The following is a 23,293-nucleotide window of genomic DNA, read 5'->3' as shown; positions in this document are numbered from 1 at the left end:
ATTCTGAAGTAGATTAAAAGTGTATCTGAGGCTGTTGCTTTCACATATCTTTTATAAAAGAAAAAGGACTTTTAAGCTTGGTGTTTCTAGGAAAGGATTGTCACATTTAAATGAGTTTCATATAAATTGACATATTCCAAATATAGATTCTTTTGAAAAATGTCATGGTTTAATACAAGGTAGTAATTAATTGCCTCACTTTGAGTACTTAGATTTTTTTTTATGTTTTTTAATTTCTTTTCACATAGACCATTTTAATTGTTTGGATCAAAAGTCTTTGACCTGGATGGCTGGAAGAAGCAGCCCAGTTATAGCTGTTTTAATGATGCTTTTAGACTTTCTTTCTGTGAGATAAATCTTCCTTTTGTAACTCTCATTGGTACCACATTTGCAGGATTTTGTATATGTAATAGTGTTTTCTTGTGTGTATGTGTGTGTCTGTGTGCAAGGACCCTGAGACATCTTGTTGTCTTGGCCTATAGATAGCTTTACTATTTAATTTTTTCCTGTTTGTATTGGCCAAATTTGTCTGCTCATTATCTATGGTTATACAAGTACTAGTTGGAAATATTGAGTGTGACTACACATACACATGTTACATGTATATTCAAGTGAGTGGTTTTCTGTCTCATCAAATGTAAGCAGCCAGTATTAGAATAAAATGGAGATAATGGGGGGAGGGGGTAAAAAAAACTGACTGGAAGTGAGCTAAGTAGTGGTTTTCTCTTTCACATGAACTGGGTTTTCATCTTGATCATTTTGTAACCCTACTCTCTACCATCTTAGGGTATGTGTACTTGTTCATTCCCCTTTCCCCAAGTTTTAGTGGAAAGTGTAAATTCTTGCATTTTCAAGGAAATACAGAATGAAATGCTCAATGAGTAGGCTGCCAGGTATCACCAAAGAAAAGCTGCTGTAGGGGAGGAAGAGAAAAGAACAGTTTGGTAACTCCACAGACTGCAGTTAGCTGAAACACAGAACTTATGGGGGCATCTGAAAGTAGGATAGAGAGGGTGGTTAGAGCACAGTTGATTTGGCCCATTAGGGTTTCTAATAGGAAAAAAATGCCAGTAAGTCTCCATAATTTTTCAGTTCCCGTCTCTTTAGCTAAATGTGTGTGTGTGTGTGTGTGTGTGTGTGTGTGTGTGTGTGGGAGTGTGGGAGGGAGGGAGGGAGGGAGGGAGGGGTGGGGTGGTTTTCCTTATTCTCTGTAAGTACTGTTCACTAAAAAGGGTAATAAATAAGGGCTTAAATACTCTTATGAAGCATACTCTTTTCGATGACTTTCCCTCAGTATTGCTAATGTATATTGATCTCCTTAGAGTTTTCAGAATCAATTTTGATCATTTCAGAGAAAAACGAAGCAGACAAATGCAAAAGAAATATTGGGGTTTAGAGTGTGAAGAGCAAGACTGGTACAAGCAAAGACCAATCTCTGGATTTGCCTTTTAACCTAGATGTATGAACTTGACAGGGCAAGGATCCAGCTCCTTTGTTCCTTAAATACAGGTACCTTTGTGGCTGTAGAGAACTGTAATTAACCATTAAATCCCTTGAATAGTAAATGAAAGAAAATGCAGTTCATACTGAACTAAACTAAGAGGATCTCCCTTCCTCCTAAAACTTGTTCCGTGGTGAGTCATCTACCTAAAAGGAAGAGAGTTTGGTTAGACCTTAGAGCAATGTTTCTCAGCCTGTGAGTTGTGACCTCTGAGGTCAAATGACCTTTTTATAGGGGTCTCCTAAGATTATCGGGGGGAAAAAAACCCCACATATTTACACTATGGATCATAACAGTAGGAAAATGACAATTAAGAAGTAGCAATGAAAATAATTTTATGGCTGGGGGTCACCACAATATGAGGCACTGTATTAAAGGGTAACAGCTTTAGGAAAATTGAGAACCACTGCCTTAGAGTGTCGTTTTACCTGTTCTAAGTTGCTTGTTATTGCCTGGGGATATTGGGACCTTATGTCCTTCAGTGTTTGCAGGTGAGGCAAGTCTTCAACAATCTGTTACTTCCTGGCAGAGCACAAGCATCTTTTACCTAGTTCTGAAAGGGGAGAAAAGCAATAAGAATTGGTTTCTAAGCCAGGCGGTGGTGGCACACGCCTTTAATCCCAGCATTTGGAGGCAGAGGCAGGCGGATTTCTGAGTTCGAGGCTAGCCTGGTCTACAGAATGAGTTCCAGGACAACCAGGGCTATACAGAGAAACCCTGTCTCGAAAAACCAAAAAAGAAGAGAGAGAGAGAGAGAGAGAGAGAGAGAGAGAGAGAGAGAGAGAGAGAGAGAGAGAGAGAATTGGTTTCTATATCAACTTTTTTTTTTAAAGGTTTATTTATTTGTTTATTTTATGTATATGAGTACACTGTAGCTGTCATCAGACACACCAGAAGAGGGCATCAGATCCCATTACAGATGGTCGTGAGCCACCATGTGGTTGCTGGGAATTGAACTCAGGACCTCTGGCTCTGGAAGAGCAGCTGGTGCTCTTAACCACTGAGCCATCTCTCCAGCCCAAATATCAACTTTTTTTTTTAAAAAAAAGATTTATTTATTTATATGAGAAGAATTGGTTTCTGCTATGTGTTCCTCATTTGGATTTATTAAGTTTAAATTAGAATAGATTTTTTTACTGTCTGCCCATCTAATAATTTTTACTTTGCTTAAAATAGAGACATTAGAGTTGTGAGCTAGTACTGATTTTTAATAAAAGCGTGGAAAGAAACTGTTCTTTGAGTTGTTAAAGAGACACTACAATGACAATGACTTCTAAATATATATTTTGTAAAGAAAAAGAAGGCATTTGCTAATGAAGGTAACCAGAGCCACCAGAATTAAATTTCAGTAAAGAATAAAGTGATTTTAAATTCTGAAACTTGTGATTATTATGAAGTGTAGCTTAATTGTTCAGTCTCAATTTTTTTTTTTTAAGTTGGAAGGTAGATAAAGGCTTGAGGCTTTCATTAAAATTTATACTGGCAGCCACACACATAATTGTATTTTATATGTATGAGAGTTTTGCCTGTATGTATGTCTCCACCACATGGATACAGTAGTCATGGAGGCCAGAAGAGAATGTTGGATTTTCCTGGAACTGCAGTTACAGATGGTTGTAAGCTGTTATGTAGGTGCTACAAATTGTACTCCAGTCCTTTGGAAGAGCAACCAGTGTTCTAACCACTGAGCATCTTTCCAGCCCCCATAATTTTTAATAAAACTGTAGTTTCACTAAATTTTATAACTATGATGCCATTAATGTCTCTTAGATATTAGAATAATGCCTTAAGCCTTACTTACAGCAAAATTCTTTAGAAGGAGGTGGAGGAGGAGGAGGAACAACATTAGTAGGTTGTCTTTACTCTGTAGTGTATTCATCCTGAATATTTAAATCATACTGGGGAGCCAGAAGCTAATGTTCTAAGAATTTGAAACTTTATTTTGGAAATAATATAAAAACACATGGTTAAGAAATGGAAATCAATAGATTTAACAAGGAGAAAAGAATGGAAGTTAGAGCTTTTCCTTTGTCCCAGCACATATTTTACAAAGTAGACATTTATTCTGCTTTTCCATGTAAGGATATCCTTATGAGAGTTGGACAAGAAAGCTGGAAATACGGAAATATCTTAGAGCTTATGTCTCTTTTCCGGAAGCAGTTTTAAACTGGAAATGAATAATAATCAACATTTAGTTAATGTAGGTGTGGGTGTGGTGGAAGTGGAGGCAGAAGCACCAGAAATTGATGACCATCCTTGAGCTACTTGTCAAGTTCTCTTAAAAAAATTAACAGATAGGGACAGGAAAGATGGCTTAACGGTTAAGATCACCAGCTGCTCTTCAGAGGACCTAGGTTTGAATCCCAGTGTTCACATGGTCACTTACAACTGTCTGTAGTAACTCTAATTTCAGGGGATCCAATACCCTCTTCTGGCCTCATTGGGCACTGTATGCATGTGGTATACAGACATACATGCAGAGCCATACATATAAAATTTAAGAAGAAATTAAATACTAAACAATAGAGATTGGTAAGAGGTTGGAGCTAAGAGCACTTGGCTGCCCTTGTAGAGGACCTTGTTTTAGTTAGCAGCACCTACATGGTGGTTCACCACCACCTACTGCAAGTCCATTTCAGGGGATCTGATACCCTACTGGTCTCCATGTGTATCAGGCAGGCACCCATGTGGTGTACATACATGTGAGCTAAATATTCATGTATAAAATAATTAGAATGTGTTAGGTACATCTTGATAAATTAGTGATTTCTTAAATATTTTCCCCCAGTACCTCAACATCCTGTTCGTTTCTCTTGAATAATATGTTCTTCCTTTATTCCATTATTTATTACATTAATTCTTTCTGTCCCTCCTCTCAGGGTATGTTGTTAACATGTGTGTGTATGTCTGTGTGGATACAGCTTTGTCTGTGAATGTATTCATGTGGAGACCAGAGAGTTATATCTGGTATCTTGGCTTAGTTGCTCTCCAGATTTATGTATTTAAGATTCAAAAAATTTTTTGTGTGAGTATTTACTTACGAGTCTGTGTATGTACTATCTGTTTATCTGGTCCCTAAAGGTGTCAGCTCTCCTAGAACTGGAAGGAGACAGTTGTGAGGATGCCATGTGGATACTGGGAACCAAACCTGGGTCCACTGCGAGAGTTCCGGGTGCTCTTAACTGCCGAGCCATCTCTCCAGCCCCATCCAGCTTTATTTTGTGATACAGTCTCTAGGTTTATCTAAACTTCATTAGTTTGGCCAGGCTGGGTGCCAGAGAGATTCAGTGATGAGGGAGTCACCTCCTCACATATTTTACAGGTTTATTCTCTTATATTAGTTATTTGTTAAGTGTTACTAGTTTTATTTTTGAGTAGCTATAAATTCCCTAGGGGAGGTGACCAAAACCTGTGAATTTTATATATTAATTGTAGAGTAGAAATTGAAGAAGCACTCAATGAATTAGTTGTAAATATTTAATAATATTAGCATAAACATAATAAAAGAACCTGGCCTTTTGTACCTACTATGTGCCAGGAATAAGTAGCTATATGCTGTTTGATCTTAACTTTAAAAGTATAAACTTGATACTGTTAAAGCATAGCAGTCCAGTGACTAGTATAAGGTCCCACAGCTAGAAACTGGAAGTGCTTCATTTTGAACCAGCATGATTCCAGAATTTCTGCCCTTAACTATCATGCAACATTGTATGTCTTATTGAGAGAAATGTTGTGTTAGGTTGCTAATATTATGAATTAAAATAGTATCATTTTCTGTCCTCAATACGTTTATTATAAAAACACCCACATTTAGAGAGAAGCTGAAAAAAAATACAGTGAGTAACCATGTATATATCCATTTTCTTGATTCTGTTAAGGTTTGGTACATTTACCTAATCACATACTTAAGTACCTGCATCCACCTTTTGCTGCATTTCTGTCATTTGACATCATACAGTTTTATTCTTAACATTGTAGCTTCGGCCATTATTCAAATTGTGTTTCGTTTTTCTTTTTTTTTCTATAAAACTGGCTTGGTTCCCAGCTGGTGGTGCTTTGTGAGGTATTGGGTCGTGAATACTGACCCATTTGATCGATTCGTGATTGGCTGACATTTTTGGTAGGTGGTAGACACTAGGAGATGGGATAGTAGGAGAAAGTAGGTCACTAGGAGTGCTCTGGAGTAATAATTGTTCTCTGTCTTGTCTCTCTGAAGTCCAGCCGCCTTCTCTGCTGCATGCTCTTGCTCTCACCACAGGCCCATAGCAACGTAGCCAGCGCAGCATGGTTTGAAGGCCTTTAGACAAATGGTTTCCCCTCTTAAGTTGTTTTTGCCAGTATTTTAAACTAGGTATGTATCTCAGTGTTAGAATGCTTGCCTAGCATGCTTGAGGCCCTAAAGTTTGAAGTTAAAATTTCTGGCTGGTCAACTGGTAGCTGCTTTTTTGTGGTTTTTGTTGTTGTTGTTGTTTTGCTTTGTTTTTTGTTTTGCTTGTATTTTTTTTGTTTTTGTTGTTGTTGTTGCCTTAGTCACTGGAAAGATCAAGGCCAAGTACTATTGTTTCATTGTTCTGACAGTGCTGCCTAATCCTTAATTATGGTTTATTAAAAGCTCTCTAGGACTTGGTTTAATCTTTGTAACCATGCATACTATTGTATTAATTTCTAAAGGTTCTTGAAAACTATGAAACATATTCTGGTCCTTTACAGTTAAGAATCTTTGCTTTTTAATCATTGTGCATCTAATTTAGCTATTCTGCACCTAAAATTTATTATTCTACCTTTTTGGTTCTATAGAATTAGGCTCTCTGTAAATTATGCTCTACCCCCCCCCCCTTTTTTTTTTAAAGTACTGGGTACCAACCATTTGATCTTCATTTATTTGACAGCTAAGATTTTAGAGGAGGGAGAGGCAGCCCTCACACATGCTAGGTAAGTGCTGTATCACTTAGCTGTATCGTGATGGGATGTATGTATGTATGTATGTTGGTTGGTGATTTGTTTTTCTGAGACAGTTTCTCTGTGTAACAGTCTTTACTGTCCTGGAACGTACTGTATAGACCAGCCTAGTCTCTTGCAGAGATTCACCTACCCTTGCTTCCTGAGTACTGAGATTAAAGGCGAATGCCGCCACCACCTGACAGTATTTCCCTCCCGTCCCTCCCAAAACATAAGAATGTTTTGGCCCTCAAAATAATAAAAACAGATTAGCTAATATATTGTTGCTATTGATTCTTATCTGATCATTTTTACAAAAGCAATTGGAGCTTTGGTAACATTACTTTATAAATACCACAAAGAGTGGGGTTATGCTCCAAGCACAATTGTGAATGACTGTGCAGTGTAGTTTATCCTCAACTATGACTCTTTTTGTACATTCTCCCTGTTCTTCTAGGTAAAGTCTCTTGAAATTTGTAAAAAGGCATTGAGAGTTGTTTCTGCAGTTTTAAAAATGTTTTCTATGAAAAAGATGAGTCATTAGGCTTTGCCAGTTACAGCTGTTCACAGGTGCTCCTAAATGCTGATTTCTTGCAGATTCCTTTGAGGGCTTAGGCTTTGTTGGCATACTGGCTTGGGGGCATAGAGGGCATAATTCATGGGCTTCCCAGGTTAAGATTCATTATACTTGCCTTGGAGATGTCTTGCTGTCTTTTTTAGATAGTGAAGGGAAGTTAAAGATTCGCTTACAAGTTTTTCTAAAATAGCTGGAGAAGAGGAAGGTCAAGCGTGAATGGGGGAAAGCTGTTTAGAATAGTTACACTTTGCCTCCTTTTCTCTTTTTTCTCTTTAAAGATAATTTGTAGTACATTTTGTCCAAGGGGAGACTTCCATCTGGTTGGTCAGACACATTTTTATAAAAGGAGAGTGGGAACAACTTTAAATAACTTTGATAGAAATACCTTCTTTTTATTTCAATGGGAACTTGAAAATTCTGTAGTTATCCAGGCAATCTTAAAACAACTGATAGAGAAGTCAGGTGTAACTACATTATTAGCTTGTCCTATTATGGCTTCTGACAGAAATACCTTCTTTTTATTTCAATGGGAACTTGAAAATTCTGTAGTTATCCAGGCAATCTTAAAACAACTGATAGAGAAGTCAGGTGTAACTACATGGGGGGGGATTTTATGATTAAAATATAAGAGAATTGAATTAGTAAGCTGTATTTTTGGCTCCATAAAGTATGGAGATTTGCTCCTTTTATAAAATGTAAACTTACCATTACTGATGGTAGCTAGTGTCAACCCAAATACTCTTGACACAGTATAGCTGTGTTTCCTTCCTCTCCCCTGAGTAGTACTGGGTTTCTGCCATGAGAACTCTCATAGCCTCTGATGGAGAAGAATCACTGAGTATTAAAAAGAAGGGGTGTGTACATGTCTGTAGAGGGGTATATACTTCAGTAGTGGTATACAAGGTGATGCTCAGACAGGCACGCACGCACACACACACACACACACACACACACACACACACACACACACACACACACCAAAAGAGACAGTGGGTTGTCCTTTTCTGTCACACTGCCTTTGACTTCTTTGAGGAAGGGTTTATTTCTGAACCTATAGCTGATGGTTTGTGGTAGGCTAATAGCCAGCAAGCCCCAGTGATCCTCTCTTTTCCCACTCCTAGGTTGGGGTTACAGGTGTTTAAGATGCCTATAGCATGCATGTAACATGCTTGGTTTGTTTCATGGATGCTGGGATCCAAACTCAAGTCCTTGTTGGATGCACTGTAAATGCCATCTCTGTCAGTCTTGGGGCTGGATAAGCAGGAACTGTGAATCATTCGTGGCAGTTGGTACCTAGAAGGCAAGGTTGTTTCTGCCCTAACAGTGCCTAGGCATAGCATTCTATCTGAGTAGGTATGCAAGACAAACAAAATACACCAGTAAAACAATCTTTCCTTTTCTGATTCATACCTACTGAGCATCTGGGGTGGAGTGCATCTTACAGTCCTAACATGGTTAGCACCTACAGACTTGCAAGATGATCCTGGCATTTATCCACTGAAGTAGAGGCCAAGTTTCAGTTTATGAAGTCCAGGTATCAGCATGGCTTTTTCATCTGTTTCAGGTTTGGATAATGTATTGTACCCAGGGCAACCAATCCCAGGGCATGTGAGCCCTACTTTCAACCCAGTTGTTAAGGCTGTTGGCTTTTTAGTGTGGTTTGTTGTGTGTGTTGTGCATGCCCCCTTCCCCTTCATTGCCATATTTTGCCTTTGTGAATAAAGACAGGAATGATTAGCTGCTCTTTTTTTCAGCAAACACATTTGACACTGAAAAGGAGCATGGTCAGAACAGCTGTTCATTTAACTTCTGTCACAAATGCCTATTCAGGTTTCTCCTGTCAGCACTTGCAGGTTTCAGGAGAAAATTATAAACAAAGGAGACATTTGTTTTTTTTTTTTACAGTATACACAATTTTAATAACAAAACTTTTCTGTACACTGTATTATAGTCCCACCAACCCAATTCCTTATATAATAGTATTTTCTTCCTATCCCCCAACAACCCTCCCCCCATGGCTCTTAAAGGTAATTGAACCAATGTGTTTGGACTGTATTTTGAGTTTGCAGTCTCAGTGCTCACAGGTTCACCAAACATTCCATGTATCATACTGATTTTAAAACTCAAGGAAGAAAAGATTAGTTGAAGGAGTTGGAGATGTTTCCAAATGTCTGTAATAGCAGAATGAAAGCACAAATGGAATGGTCATTTTCTGGTTTTGGCCTTATTTGGGTGCTATGAATTTGCCCCAGGTTAGCTAAAGAAATGCTTATTATCTATAGATGGCCCATGTTATCTTTTTAAAAACATCTTTTTTGATTCAAGCATTTTAACTGAGAATATATGAAAATTATGTCCCAAACAGACTTGAGATAGTGCTGTCACTGGATTTTGCTGTATTATGAAAATCATCATGTAATTTTACCTGTTAAAATATTCCTAAAAATTATCTATTTTATATATATATATATGAGAAAGAGAGAGAGAGAGAAAGAGAGAGATAGATAGATTGATTTTTAGCTCCACCCCTTATATAGCTATGTGTAGGAAGTATGACTTAAGAAAATAATAAGACTTTCATATTTCAGAATTCAGACTAACGCTACATAGAGCTTTCTTTTACTGGAAAGATGGAGTTTAGCTTTTGGTGACTAGCATTATAATAAGCAGATGGGTTTTAGTAATTAGTGTGGAATTAGGAAGTTTAGTCGATTCCATTCATTGAATTAGTACAGAAATTAACTTAGAGTCATTAAGAAATTACATGTGGTAATACAATTTTTTTTTGGCTTAAAAATAGTGTCTGGTTTTTTTGATGTCGGTAATACGAGTTTTGTGTGAAATTTTAGATTTACTAGCCCACTCTCTTTTTAGAAAGGTAAGCTTGAGTTCCCTGTAGGCTACAAAAATAAGTAACAGTTGCAAACTAAGTTTTAATTTCTAACTACATTTCATTTTTCTAAGAAATTATTTTCTGACTTCTGAATATCATTTTTCACTAACCTTTAAAATAGGGGAGAGGGAAAGTTGGTTGGTAATGCCTAAGAGATAAAACCTCACCCAAAAGCCCTCATTTTTATGACTAGGAACTACATATGGTTTTGCTACTCTGGCCAGTTGGTAGCACAGACACTGCAATACAAATACGTATCAACTAAGTGGAACCTTGTTTTCTGTAGGCAATTAGAAATGACAGTTTGTGCTTTAAGCGAGAAAGGAAAATGCCTGGTTGGTACTACCATTACCAAAAATGTGGAAGGAAAAAAATATATCCCCCCACCCCTCAATAGTTTGCCTTTGTGGCTTTTGGCATTGCTCTTCCTCGGATGCTAAGTGGCTTGCTCTGCTACATACAGTCCACTTTTTTACTGAGTATATTCTGTAGGATTAATTGGAGTTCTTGGTTAATATTTCTTACTTTTTAATTCACAGTTTGAATTAATTTTGCTTGTGATTTGAAATGATAAAAATCACTCATCCTTTAGGGCCGATGGAGTCTTGCATGCTCAAAACTATATTGTGAACAAGCTGTCTATCACCTGACAAACAGCAGTGGTCACCATGATAAATGAGTTGTTAAATCCTAGCCCACGGAGTGCATTTGTAATGGGTCTTCTGATGCAGCTCCTCAGTGAGGAAGCAGTGTGCTGTGCTCTATGCCAGAAAACCAGCATCTGTCTCAGCTCAGACAAACCCAGTGTCTGCTTTATCAGAAGATGAAATGCTTGCCACTCAAGATCAACTGAATTGAATTGATCTGAGGCTTTGCCAAACTAATCTACCCACCTTAAAAAAATGTGAAGAACATATTTTCACTGAAATCTGAATATTGTCTGCTTTTTGCTAAGAGATTTGAAATGTGGGTCTATTTTTCAGTGCTAAAGGAGAATGATTATGATTGAGTCTAGGTCTATAGTAACATTTTCAATCCAATCCTGGGAAGAAAATAAGCCCTGAATGAAGGGTACCGTGTTATAGTAGTAACTTTCTTTAAGGGCTTACATATTTTCCACATAAAAATGCTTGTTTTCTTTTCCTTTCTGAAATCAAAGTAATGATTTTCTGTTTTCTCTTATCTGTGGAGCCTTCTTTGTAGAGAAAATTCCATATGAATTGGTAACTTGAGTCTAACTCTCCAGTATGCCATTATTTGCTTTAAAGAAGTTAGAATTGAACACTTGTGGTTCTTCATGAAAAATGTGGCATCATTGTCAGTTGTTACTGTGATTAGAGTGTTCGTATTTACACTGTAGAGTCTCCTTCCATATCATTCCCTGAGCATCACGTATTTGGTGCAAATTGTACATAATCACGTTTGCTGCCTAGTAACTAGCACTAACCTGAGAGTCGGACTCTTAAAATCTTTCCCTGTTTTTAACCCCCTCACATTCATGCTGCCTTCACTTGCTGTTGTGATGGCAGGGGTCAATGCCAAGAGTTCTGCCTTAAGATTTGCCTCGGAACTAGGTGGGTCCTGTCTCAGAAGGAGCTACTAATATAAATGTGGATCTTTATTAAAGGGTAATCTTTAATATTATATTTTGAAAGTAATCTTTTGTGTTTTTTATAATATAACAAGAATTAGGGTTAGGCACCTTTAGTAGCCAATTATTTTTAATTCGTATCTTTGAAGTTTAAAGATCAGAAAAAGGCAGAAGGAAGAGGCTTAAACAGTTTGTCAAGGCATCTTTAGTCATGAGGGGGGATATATTTTCAAACTGGATGGAATCTATCAGGAATGTTAAGTTGACTCAGTTTTTCTCTTTCCCAAATGCAAATTTTTATATAATAGAGGATTTAGTAAGTTATTTAGTAAAATGGTAATTTAATACTAGTTTAAAATAATAGGCTAAATGCCACTAAAATCAGCATATCCATTATAAGTCAAACTAGAGTTGTGTAAGAAGTCAGCATAGTTACGTAGTATTGATTTGTTATAATGAGATCTTTTTATAATTGCTTGGATTTATTGTTGAAATATATTAAAGAGTCACCCAGTTTTATTAGAGTTATATAAAAGGTGCTGGTTTCATGATGTAACTTAGATAATGTCTATTAAGCCAAGCCAAACTGAAAGAATAACGTTTAATATTTACCAGTCTTAAGCACACATGTAAGTCTACTTCTTATACTGGCAGTAAATTATAGTTTGAGTAAATACCACATTATCTTACAAGAAAACTTTGCTGTCTCCTTTTTAAGTAGGAAGCCAGTTGTTGTCCATAGGATAGAGAATAATAATCAAACAGGTTTTTGTCCCTACCTATATTTTTTAGTAGCTTCTTTTGGGACTCTTTTCAGTACAAAAAAAAAAAAAAAATGGAGACCTTAGCGCAAATGTTTACATACAATTGTATATAATTACATACATGAAATGTTTTATATTGAAGTAAGCATTTACACTTTCCAACAAGAGTGCAAATTAATATGAGCATTGCTTCATTTAACACTTAAAATATGTTTTCATTAAAAAAATTAAAAATACTTCAACACTTCAAAAACTCAAGTTTCCACTTGGTTGGGAAAATTAGGCTTAATGTCACCATTGGTAAAAATTAGATATGTATTTAGCCCCTACTATGTAAAATAGGTTACTTATCTGATGTGATTTTTGATGATGAGTAGATATTATACTTCACATTCTTTGTATGGCAGCTGCTGACACTTGCACTGTCCATAACCGTTAATGATGATGAAAGGTCCTTCATGGGTGGGTTCATACTCGTTATACGGCCCTTGGTCTGACATGTTTGACATATGGAGTCGTGTTTGGGATCGGAGCTGCCTGTGGTTCTGAATCATTGAGCACTGCCTAATTCTTCTTAAAGTGGGAGGGCAGCACTTCCTGGAAATGAACACTATAAAAATAATAAAAAAGAAAGAAAACAATAAAGCCATTGTTCCTGTAATTACTCGCTGAGTAAAGATGGCATTGTCTGGTTCAGGAAAGTGCTCCTCTGTAGTGACTGCTATGCCTGCAGTAGTTGGAATTTCTTTGTCTCCTACATGGTAACTTGACGAGCTTATTTTTGTATATTCAGTGGTTGGATCTCTGTAAGTTGTAGCCATGGCAGTGACAGTGGTTGATAAATTCCAGCAGAGCTGGAACCCGTGGACTGCATCTAGAATATCCTCTCCTTGGGTGTGGTCAGGGCTGTGGCATAGGATGGAATGCTCCCACCGACCTTGGAAACTGCCCAGCCAGGAGGCAAGAGCACATACTCTGGGGCTGCATTCCCACAGATTGCCAGAGAGGCCAACGGTTGTGAGGGATCTCAGGGAGTTTAAGATTTTGGAATCAAGACTATTTAACTTGTTGTTATCCATAAGAAGTATTTTAAGATTAGGCATGGTCTCGAACACTGTCAAGTCGATGGCTTTGATTTCATTTCCAGTTAGGTCTAGCTTTTCTAAAGTGTTCCAGGTCCACTCCATCCCACACGTCAAGTTGCTGATTTTGTTCCATTGTAAGAAGAGTGTGTGCAGACTGCTTAGCCGGAGGAAATGAGCAAAATTAATCTTTGTCAGCTGATTGTGCTCTAGATGAAGCTCTCTCAGTTTGATTAATCCTGCAAATCCATTGCGAGCCAAACTTCGCAAACGGTTTGTGCTCAAATCCAGAAACTCTAGACTACGACAGTCCCAGAACAGGCGTACTGGGATAGTCCGCAGGGAGTTGGAACGCAAATGCAAGGTCTGCAGCTTCCGAAGGCCATAGAAGAGTTCAGGATGCAGAGATGACAGCTGATTAAAAGACAGGTCCAAATTTTGCAGATTAATCAGTTGGGTAAAAGTTGTGTTTGGCAAGTAAAATATTTTGTTGGAACTTAAGATTAACTCCTTTAGTTTATATAGTCCTTGGAAAGCATCTTCTTTTACTGTTGAAATTTGATTGTGATCTAAGTGGAGCCAGGTGAGTTGACTGAAGCTGGCAAATTGATCTCTTTCAAGCGCTGTGATGTGATTGTGCCTCAGGGACAGGCCCAGAGAACCCTTGTCTGTGGCGTTTGGCACTGAGTGGAAGCCCTGAGAGTCGCAGTAGAACAGCAGCTTCTCACAGCGGCATTTAGGTGGACACGCCATACCCAGGGCAGGCAGCATTTTTAATACCACACTCATTGCATATATTGCTGCCAGCATAGGGGCCCCTAATGGCCACTTGAAATGTAAGCCTGCAGAATATAATTTAAAGAAAACAAGAAGATAGGATATGTTTCAGCAGAACACAGGGGCTGTTAAAAACAACAACAAAATGTAATATCATAATGAAAGATTTCACTGCATATAACATTTTTCATCTACTGCAGAAAATTAACCTTGTTTGTAGACTGGAACACAACTTAAACCATGTATAAGAGATTAAAACATGTCCCTTTTTAAGATGTTATATGCACTTACATAAATCTTAAAATCCCGAACCAAGTGATTTGCATCATAAAATAGGAATTCACTGACTTATTTTTATAAAAGCATGATCCCTCTTTGATTGAACAAGCCATAGAAATGCATGGACTTACCCATTCTTCTGAGCACATTGGTGGCTGCATTCAGTCGAGGTTGTCAGACTCAACGCAGTGAGTCTGTAAAAGGCTCTAACATGCAGGAGCCTTTGACCAGTTTCCTGTTTTCTGTGTCCCAGGCTTTTCAAGTAAAATTCAAGTCTATCAGAGTGAATTGTTTTTTTTCCTTAGGATATTCCTCTGGAAAGCATTGGTGTCATTTTTTTGGTGCTCTGATACCCTAAATCAGCTTTGATTATAAGTTAATAATTTCCTCCTCCTGATTACTGCCGATCATCAGAGCTTCAGGCTTTCCTTTCCGCAGCTGTTAGTTCTCTCGGTCTTAACTTGTTGATGGCAGATGGGCGGCTTGTTGCAGAGAAGAGCTTCTGGAGCAGCATGAGTGCATTTACTGAAAAGCTTTTCCGAGAAACGGCACAAGAATGGATTTGCTTATGTGCCGCGACCACACAGAACTGTATATAGGCTGACGTCATCCGGTGACGTGTCTTTTGTTTGGGTTTTCCAGAAGCTTTACTGTTAAAAAGCACTGTGCTTTGTAACGGTGTCAGGGTCGTTACAAGACCCCCTGTTTACAATAAATTGAGAAAGAAGAACTCCTGATTTGAGGATTTGGTATTCCTTCAGTGTAGGAGGCAGCAATGAGGCTGTAGTAAGTGCTGCATTCAAGAAGGCCGGTCTGAACAGTGAGTTGGACGAGCAGAGGGATGATTTTAATGCATGTGAGAGCTAGTGTTAGTCTGCCGACTCTGCATAGAGATCACCTCAACGGACACGATTGATTGATGAAGTGCTGATTTAATGCCAGCCTATGCAAGGTACGCCTCTGCTCTGGTAGTTTGGAAAGCTACTCAATTACCTTGTTGTCATGCTTGGTAAAAAAGCAAAGAGTTACTGACTGTGTTGGTAAACTAAGTGGGCTTAGTTACTTTGTCATTAAGAACTTAACATTATAAAGCACAACAAAGAGGAATAGCTTCCAAAAGAAACAATTTGGGTTTTTTTCCCCCTCCATTGAGAATTTCAAGGGAACTCTAATCCTTTTCTGCTTATTATATAACAATGTTTTATTACCACACTGATTAGAAAACAGTGCTGAGTTGATCTTTGGATGTCCTACCAGAGGAGAGGAGCAGACTGACACCATGGTTTTTATACATGTGTCCCAGATGTTAACAGTGGGACAAAGACAATTTTGAACAAGTATTTTATTGTCCCTGGATTCTGACAGTCTTCAGGATTTCTACTTCAGTTATCTCACCTATTCCTTAGCTAAAAGCCACAGTTACTGTTGAGATTAGGCTGTTGTAACATCAAAATAACATTTGCACACCATCTCTTACTGGTACATTTGTGAACTGACTGAATTTCATATCAGCTCTTGTTGAATTCTTCTCATGAATATGAAAGGACATTAATATTGGAGTAGAATTTTGTTTTGGTTGTTTTTGTTTGACAACTCTTGCTTCTCCTTGTTAGATAAATTTTCAGACATGAATGTCTATGGTTAGTGTTATATAAATGCATAAGCTGTGTCTAGCATGAATGAGGGCTATATTTTCAGGCCAGACTAAGGAACTGCCTTTTATAAACGTATTTGTCTTGTGAACTGGCTGCATGAACTTATTTTCCCCATACCATTACCACTTCCTCTTAGTGAGTCTGGTTTTAAATCTGATTTTAAATCTGGTTTTAAATCAAGCTATTGATGATATCTATGAAACAAGCACATGTGATCTTCTGAGGATTTCATTCCACTGGAGAATTCTAAGAAGTCATTATACAAGGAGATACAATTTCTGCATTGGAATATGGCTACTCTGATAATGACTAGAACTCTCTAAGGTCCCTTAGAGTCGTGTGTAAAGATTTTCTGGAAACTCTAGTAATACAAATATGCATTTTTTTCTTTTTAGTTCTTTTAAAGTGACCCCCAAGATGGGTTTAAAGTATAAGAGGTTTGTTGAAGGCAATGAATGCCTAGACAGAATGAGAGAGAAGGCAGCAAGCAATATTTGGATGGGTCAGTAAAATCTTCGACCACACTGCATATCTGATACCTTTGAAGGGAGGAGAAAGGGAAGGCTGTACAGACAGTGTCAGACTGCAGTGCACTATCATTCACTGGCCAAGTCAAAGTTACTCATATTCTCAGGAATGAGCTTGAGTATTATGTGTGCCACCATGATGCTGACTCTGAGGTGCCACTCTTACACTGATCTAGATGCTTCCTGTAGTACCTTTCTGTACTCTAGTGTTTCTTAACCTAGATCTTTTTGTAGATGGCATTGTTGCTGTTGATTCCCCCCACCCCCCATGTGGAAAAAATTTAATCATATACTACAGTTTCATTGTCAGTTTACTATGAGCTTGGTCCTAAAAGTTGGAAGGCAGGGAGACTGATGGTTGTTGTTGTTTGTCACTGTTAATTGTAAGAAAACCCTTAGGATGTTGCCAGTGTTATTGAAGTCTTATTGAAGTCAGCCACATTCTGATGAAAATAACCTTAGGAAAAGCATGTGAATCAGTTGGATTTGATGAAGCATGGTTAGGATTGAGAAGGAAAGGTGTTTCCTTACTCTTAAACTCTGAGAACTCTTAGTTCCTTTCTGATTTCTAGTCTACTTGACCTACTGTTGTATACTAGTGAATTGAACCTATTCAAATTATATTACTACCTATTGATGTACCTAGTGAACTGAAACTATTCCAATTATATTATCTCTGCTGTTGCATCAGCTTTTGAGAGAGAGAAATTGCTCAGACATGCAATAGAAAGTCATGCCTTTTTTTGTTTGTTTGTTTAAATTAGAGACAGATCCTTTTCCCTCAGCCTTCCAATAGCTGGTATTATAAGAGCCTGCCACCACACTCTCAAGGGGCAAGCAGTCCTACTTTTGCTATATCAGAGTGACTGAGAAAAACTGCGTTTTCCAACTCAGCAGTCATTTTTCTCACCTGCCTACTTTTTGGGTTTTGAAGGATGACGCTGTGGACCAAAAGACAAGAATATTTACCTTAAAACTGGTGTGTGTGTGTGTGTGTGTGTGTGTGTGTGTGTGTGTGTGTAGATACATACATGTACATGTATATCTAATATACACACAGGTCTCATCGATAATATTCATTCATATTTCCTCCCTCTAACTGGATACCACTGTTCTTTAAATTTTTTTGTTTTGTTTTTACCCTATGTGTATGTTCTGCTTACATGTATATATGTGAACCACAAGCATGTTTGGTTCTTGAAAAGGTCAGAAGAGGGTGTCATCTCCTGAAACTGGAGTTACTTGTGGCTATCTACTGCCATGTGAATACTTGGAACCAAATTTGGGTTCTCTGCAAAGAGCAGCAAGTGAACTACTGAGCCATCTCTCCAGTTATACCCTTGTTCATTTTGAACTAAACTTTTTCTTGACATTTTAGAGTACTTTATTTTGCATATAGATGCTTTTGACCTAAAAGTGGCAGCACCACCTCTGGAAGATGGTGTTTATTGGACACCACTTCTGACTTCTTTAGAAGTCATCAGGGCAGAGGAGGTGGAATTAACCCAACACTCCCCGATAGAATAGTTCTAAGGAAATTCAGTGAGCAGTGGATATCGTTATCTACATTCTTGTAAGAGTTTGTTTTTAATATGTGTGTGGTTTTTAATATATGGGTGATTAGAGTTACTTAGAGTGACATACAGATGTGCAAATGAAACTTTCTATTCTTTTATGGTAGACAATGAGCTTTATATTTTATTTAAAAAAATATTTAATTGTGCTCAACTCTAAAGAATAAAGTCTCAGCATCAGAGGTGTGTGCAGAGGTATCCTGAACATCATGTTGAGATAAACCATGCTGGAAGTCTTGGTCACTGCTTGGAAACTCTCTTTGTGTAAAGATGTTATATTGCCTGGGTCTCAGTATTTCTCCTGGTTTGATCTATTAATTCTCTTTTTTTGGTTTTTCGAGACAGGGTTTCTCTATGTAGCCCTGGCTGTCCTGGAACTCACTCTGTAGACCAGGCTGGCCTCGAACTCAGAAATCCACCTGCCTCTGCCTCCCAAGTGCTGGGATTAAAGGTGTGCATCACCACTGCCTGGCAATCTATTAATTCTTAGGTAACAACTTCATACTATTTTGTATGGGTTAGGATTGTGTATGTGTGTGTGTGGTTTGAAGGAAACAACCATGTGCATGATGTTACATACCTGCTTTACATTACACAACCTAGTTGTTTCGCTGCTGCTGCTGCTCAGGGTCCCTCTCACATCCATGACCTTTTCCCTGCTCTCAGGTGATCTTGAGTTTTAGAAAAATCTTTTGGTTCTCTCATTAGCAAACATGATTGATAAAACAGAAAGAAATACTGGTTATGCTAAGTAGTATTAGCATTCTGTTATCTTATAACTTCTAGTTCCCGGGGCATATATACTTTGGAGTTTGTTCTTGAGTGGCAGGATCACATGACACCCTACTTTTCTTAATGCTAGAGTTATTTTCTGCTCTGAGTCATGAATTTAGCGATAAATTTTGACTTGATGCACCTGAATTAAAAATTAAAGGATCTTCCATAGATGTTTGGAAAGAAGGATACTTAAACATAGCACGAGGGGCTTTTCTTTCTCTACTATAAATATAAAGATAAAAACAAAAATAGTAAAAACTATCTTTAAGTCTCATTGACACACAGACTGAAATGTTAGGTGGCCTACATTTTTAAGTTTTTCCCCTCTACCAGTGGCTATTCCATAGTACCGTCCCCCACACATTGCTTCTGTGTATAGTAGACTTTGTTCCTTTTGAAACACAGCCAACTTTGGGGTTGCCCTTACTGGTTTCTCCCTCTCTATTTTGAATAATGTTTGATTTGAACGTTTTTCTCCTACATGGGCTATACAGAGCCATTTGACCCAGATTAGAATTAGGGGTAGATATTGGTTCATACTCACTAATCTCATAGTTAGCATCTCTTTTGGTTTTAGTGGAGTCTGACCTAGTTGGCTAAATTTAAAGGGGCTAGCATGTATATTGGTTTCAGAAGCTTGGAAACAACATTCTCTGAGAGTTTTTTCAAATTAAATTAATTAATTTACTTAATTTTTGTGGTATCAAGGATCAAAACAGAGCAAGTGAGTGTACCTAGTACCCACCAAGGTTAGACACCAAGAGGGTGTCTAATCCTCTGAAACTGTATAGATGGTTATTATCCACTATGTGGATGCTGAGAACTAAACCTGGATTCTCTTTTGGAGCAGCAAATACTCTTTAACTTCTTAATCTCTCTAACTTTTATTAAGCTTAGTGTTCAGATAGTAAGTGGTAGAGGTGTATGTGTGTTATATTCCCATTACATGTTACGTGATAGCTAGAACCCTAAACTTGTTCATTATACCAAAAATGAACAAACAAACAAAAAAACAACAAAGAAACACTGACTTAAGCACTCTGTCTGGAACATTCTAGAAGGATCAGATAGGGTTTTTTTGTTTGGTTTGGTTTGGGTTTTGTTGTTGTAGCTCTGGCTGTCCTGGAACTCTCTCTGTAGACCAGGGTGGCCTCCATCTCAAAGAGATCTGTCTGCCTCTGCCTTCTGAGTACTGAGAAGTGATGCCACCCCCGCCCTGACCTGACCAACCCTCCTTGACTGAGGCATTAACTTTTGTTTTTACAGTAACAAGACAAATTGGTTTTGGGGGTAGATTTGCAAAGAGAGAATTGACATGGTGTGTGGCACTATTGTTTCTTAAAATGGGTGTTCCTATGTCACTGTAATCTCCTTAGAAAGTCAGGTCATGGATGTGATTTTCATGAAACATTGTGATAAACCCTTCGACCCAGTTTGAGGAGGAAATTCTTGGGTACTGAGGTTTGATTAAACTGTCATGAGGTCAGTGAGCCAATCTTTGGGTTTCAGTTTGGGAAAATTTCTGGTAGAAATGAATATGAACACCTCCCAGATGTGACTAGAAACAATGATGGGTTTTTAGGTCATTTACTTTAGAAAGACTTTTTTTTTTTTTCTTAAAGTAAGTACTCGAGTATCTGAGGAATATTTTGAGACTTTGAATTTATTAGATCAGTTTGATTTAGATATAATTTTTGGATATCTGTGTAAGTCACTGTTTTTATTGCTGTGATGAAACATCATGACCAAAGAGCAAGTTGAGGAGGAAAGGGTTTAATTGGCTTACACTTCTGTATCACTGTTCATCATTGATGGAAGTCAGGACAGAAGCTCAGACAGGGCAGGAGTATGGAGGCAGGTGCTGATGCCTTGGAGGTCTGCTGCTTATGGTTTGCTACTTACAGCTTGCTCAGTTTACTTTCTTAATAGAACCCAGGACCACCAGGCCAAGGATGGCCCAACTTATCACTAATTAAGAAAATTCCGCCGGGCAGCACTTGGGAGGCAGAGGCAGGCGGATTTCTGAGTTCAGAACAGCCAGGGTTACACAGAGAAACCCTGTCTCGAATCCCCACCCCCACCCCCTCCAAAAAAAAGAGAAAGAAAAGAAAATTCCATATGGGTTTGTCTATAATCTGATCTTAAGGAGGCATTTTTAAAATTGAGATTCCCTCCTCTCAGATGACTTTAGCTTGTGTCAAGTCAAAATAAAACTATCTAGCACAGCACCATTGTCTTAGATCCTGGTGTTTTATCTTAAGGTTATCAGTGAGTAATTAGGACTAAGCTGAGGCATTTTCTGGCTGATCACTCTGAGCAGACCTACATAATAATTCTTATATCTGCATCCATATTGTTAATGGCTTCCCCGTTCTGACATTAATGTTAGTAGACTACTTAATTTTTTAGAGTTACGGGAGGACTTGGGAATTGGATAAGAATGAGACCTGGGGCCTGCAGGGTGGTTCCTCTGCCTGAAAGCTGTTGCTGTGTAAGCCCAAGTATACTGAATCTCAAGAGGAAAGTAGAGAGCCAAGTTGTAAAGTTGGCCTCTGCCCTCTGCATACGGTACGGCTTATGAGTGCTTGCATTCATAAGTAATGCACATAATAAATAAAATACATAATAAGAAACGTAACTCAACTACATTTGATGCCATATCATTATATCACTCATTCATTTTGCTTCTTTACATTTTATTTTTTACTTAAATTCTGAATGTATAGCAGATGTGTGTCTATCTGTACATGTGCATATGAAAGCAAGAGGTCAACCTCAGCCACCATGGTTTTGGGGACAAAATTTCTCATGGAGACCTGGCTTACCATTTAGGCTAGGCTGGCTGGTCATGAAGACCCAAATCTACCTCTCTGTACCTCTTCAGTGCTGGAATTACAAGGGTGCCACTGCTATGCTAGGTTAGTTATTTCTGAGGATTGTGTGACAAGCACCGTATGTACTTAGCTACTCTTCAACATCAGATGAACCTTATTCTTGTTTGTAGGACTAGGAGAACTGGTACTGGTAATGGACTTGTATGCTGAACTTCAAATTGAGAAGATGTTTACTGGAGATGGGATCTCACTATGAATTCCAAACCTGCTAAACCCTTCCTTGCTCCCCAAGTGTCTTTTGTCTCTTTTAGAAAAGCTCTTAGTTTCAGTGATTAGCCAGATGATGAGACTAAGTGGTACAGGACTATATTTTAGGTGAAGTCACATATAAACACTCCCACTGTATGTTTTTCAACTTTGAGTTAAAAATTGTTTTGTTTGTATTTCGGGGGTGGGGGGGTGTCAGCTGGAGTGATGGCTCAGTGGTGACGAGCAGTGGCTACTCTTGTACAGGACCTGGGTTGAGTCCTTAGCTCCCACACAGAGGCTCAAAATCCAGTTCCGGGGGACTCAACTCCCTCTTCAGACCTCCATGGACAGCAGCACATGCAGGATGCACAGACATATTCAAACACCCTACACATGGAAATAAAATAATGCAAAAACTTAATGCTCATTTTACTGTTTTTTTTTCTTTTATTCAACATTGCTTTAACACTAAATATTTATAGACTGTCATTAGATTCCTTGTAAAGTACTCATATGAACATCTGTTTATTCAGGCTGGACGTAAAGAAAGAAGTGATGCACTCAACTCTGCAATAGATAAAATGACCAAGAAGACCAGGGACTTGCGTAGACAGGTAAGCTTAAAAATAGGGGGACGGGGGTTAATTGTATTTCCTAAGTTCTCAGCTTTATTTTTGATTAAAAACCTAATAAATATAGGCTTATATTTTTAATTAAGGGAAAGGGTAAATCTTCACAGAAAAGTGACTCTTTCTGTTCTATTGCTAATAAGCTTATTAATGTCTAAAAAAAAAATCTCAGAGGGACATAGACTAATACATTTCCTCTGGGGTGGACTGAATGAATTAGCTACAGTGTGAAAAGGATGTATAGGCAGGAAAATCAATTTAAGATGACTTGGGGATCTGTGGAAGGAACCTCAAAGGATCTTGTTGTATTGGCTTTCATACATTAGATTCCAGTTCCTCATGGGTCTGCCCATTCTGTTATATGTTGTCAGCTTGTTCCCACTGGTAGAAGTGTCTTTTTATCCTGGTGCAGTAATGATGGAGATACTGAATTTTCCATGTTAGTAAATTTGAAAATCTGTTCCTTTAATGATATTTAACCTCATTGACATTTTGAAATTAAATTTTGTTAAAGTTTTTAAAGGAAGTTACGAGTTGGCTAAATATGTACTTTAATATATAGTATATTAAGATTTAAGTTATGACGAGAATTTAGACCGTTTTCAGGAACTAGTAGAGACTTATTGCTCATAGCTAATATAAAACT

The 23,293-nt window shown here is 38.0% G+C and overlaps 2 protein-coding genes across 2 annotated transcripts in view; one reads left to right on the top strand and one right to left on the bottom strand.

The window, feature by feature from the left end:
* The window catches only part of Ctnna1 (catenin alpha 1), a 123,042-nt gene that overhangs the window by 67,285 nt on the left and 32,464 nt on the right, over nt 1-23,293 (top strand). Inside the window, exon 8 of the mRNA XM_028762672.1 lies at nt 22,552-22,632. Coding sequence (XP_028618505.1) covers nt 22,552-22,632 — 81 coding nt within the window. The remainder of the gene's footprint in view (nt 1-22,551; nt 22,633-23,293) is intronic.
* On the bottom strand, nt 8,910-14,966 carry Lrrtm2 (leucine rich repeat transmembrane neuronal 2). The gene is made up of 2 exons (XM_028762673.1): nt 14,534-14,966; nt 8,910-14,188 (listed from the first exon to the last, which is right to left on the bottom strand). Exons 1-2 carry the CDS (start codon nt 14,535-14,537, stop codon nt 12,645-12,647), a joined length of 1,548 nt encoding a protein of 515 aa, XP_028618506.1. The 5' UTR covers nt 14,538-14,966; the 3' UTR covers nt 8,910-12,644.

This window comes from Grammomys surdaster, unplaced genomic scaffold (assembly GCF_004785775.1).
Source record: "Grammomys surdaster isolate TR1022 unplaced genomic scaffold, NIH_TR_1.0 135, whole genome shotgun sequence".
Taxonomy (NCBI): domain Eukaryota; kingdom Metazoa; phylum Chordata; class Mammalia; order Rodentia; family Muridae; genus Grammomys; species Grammomys surdaster.
Note: the sequence above shows the minus strand (reverse complement) of the source record. Positions and strands in the feature narration are given on the sequence as shown.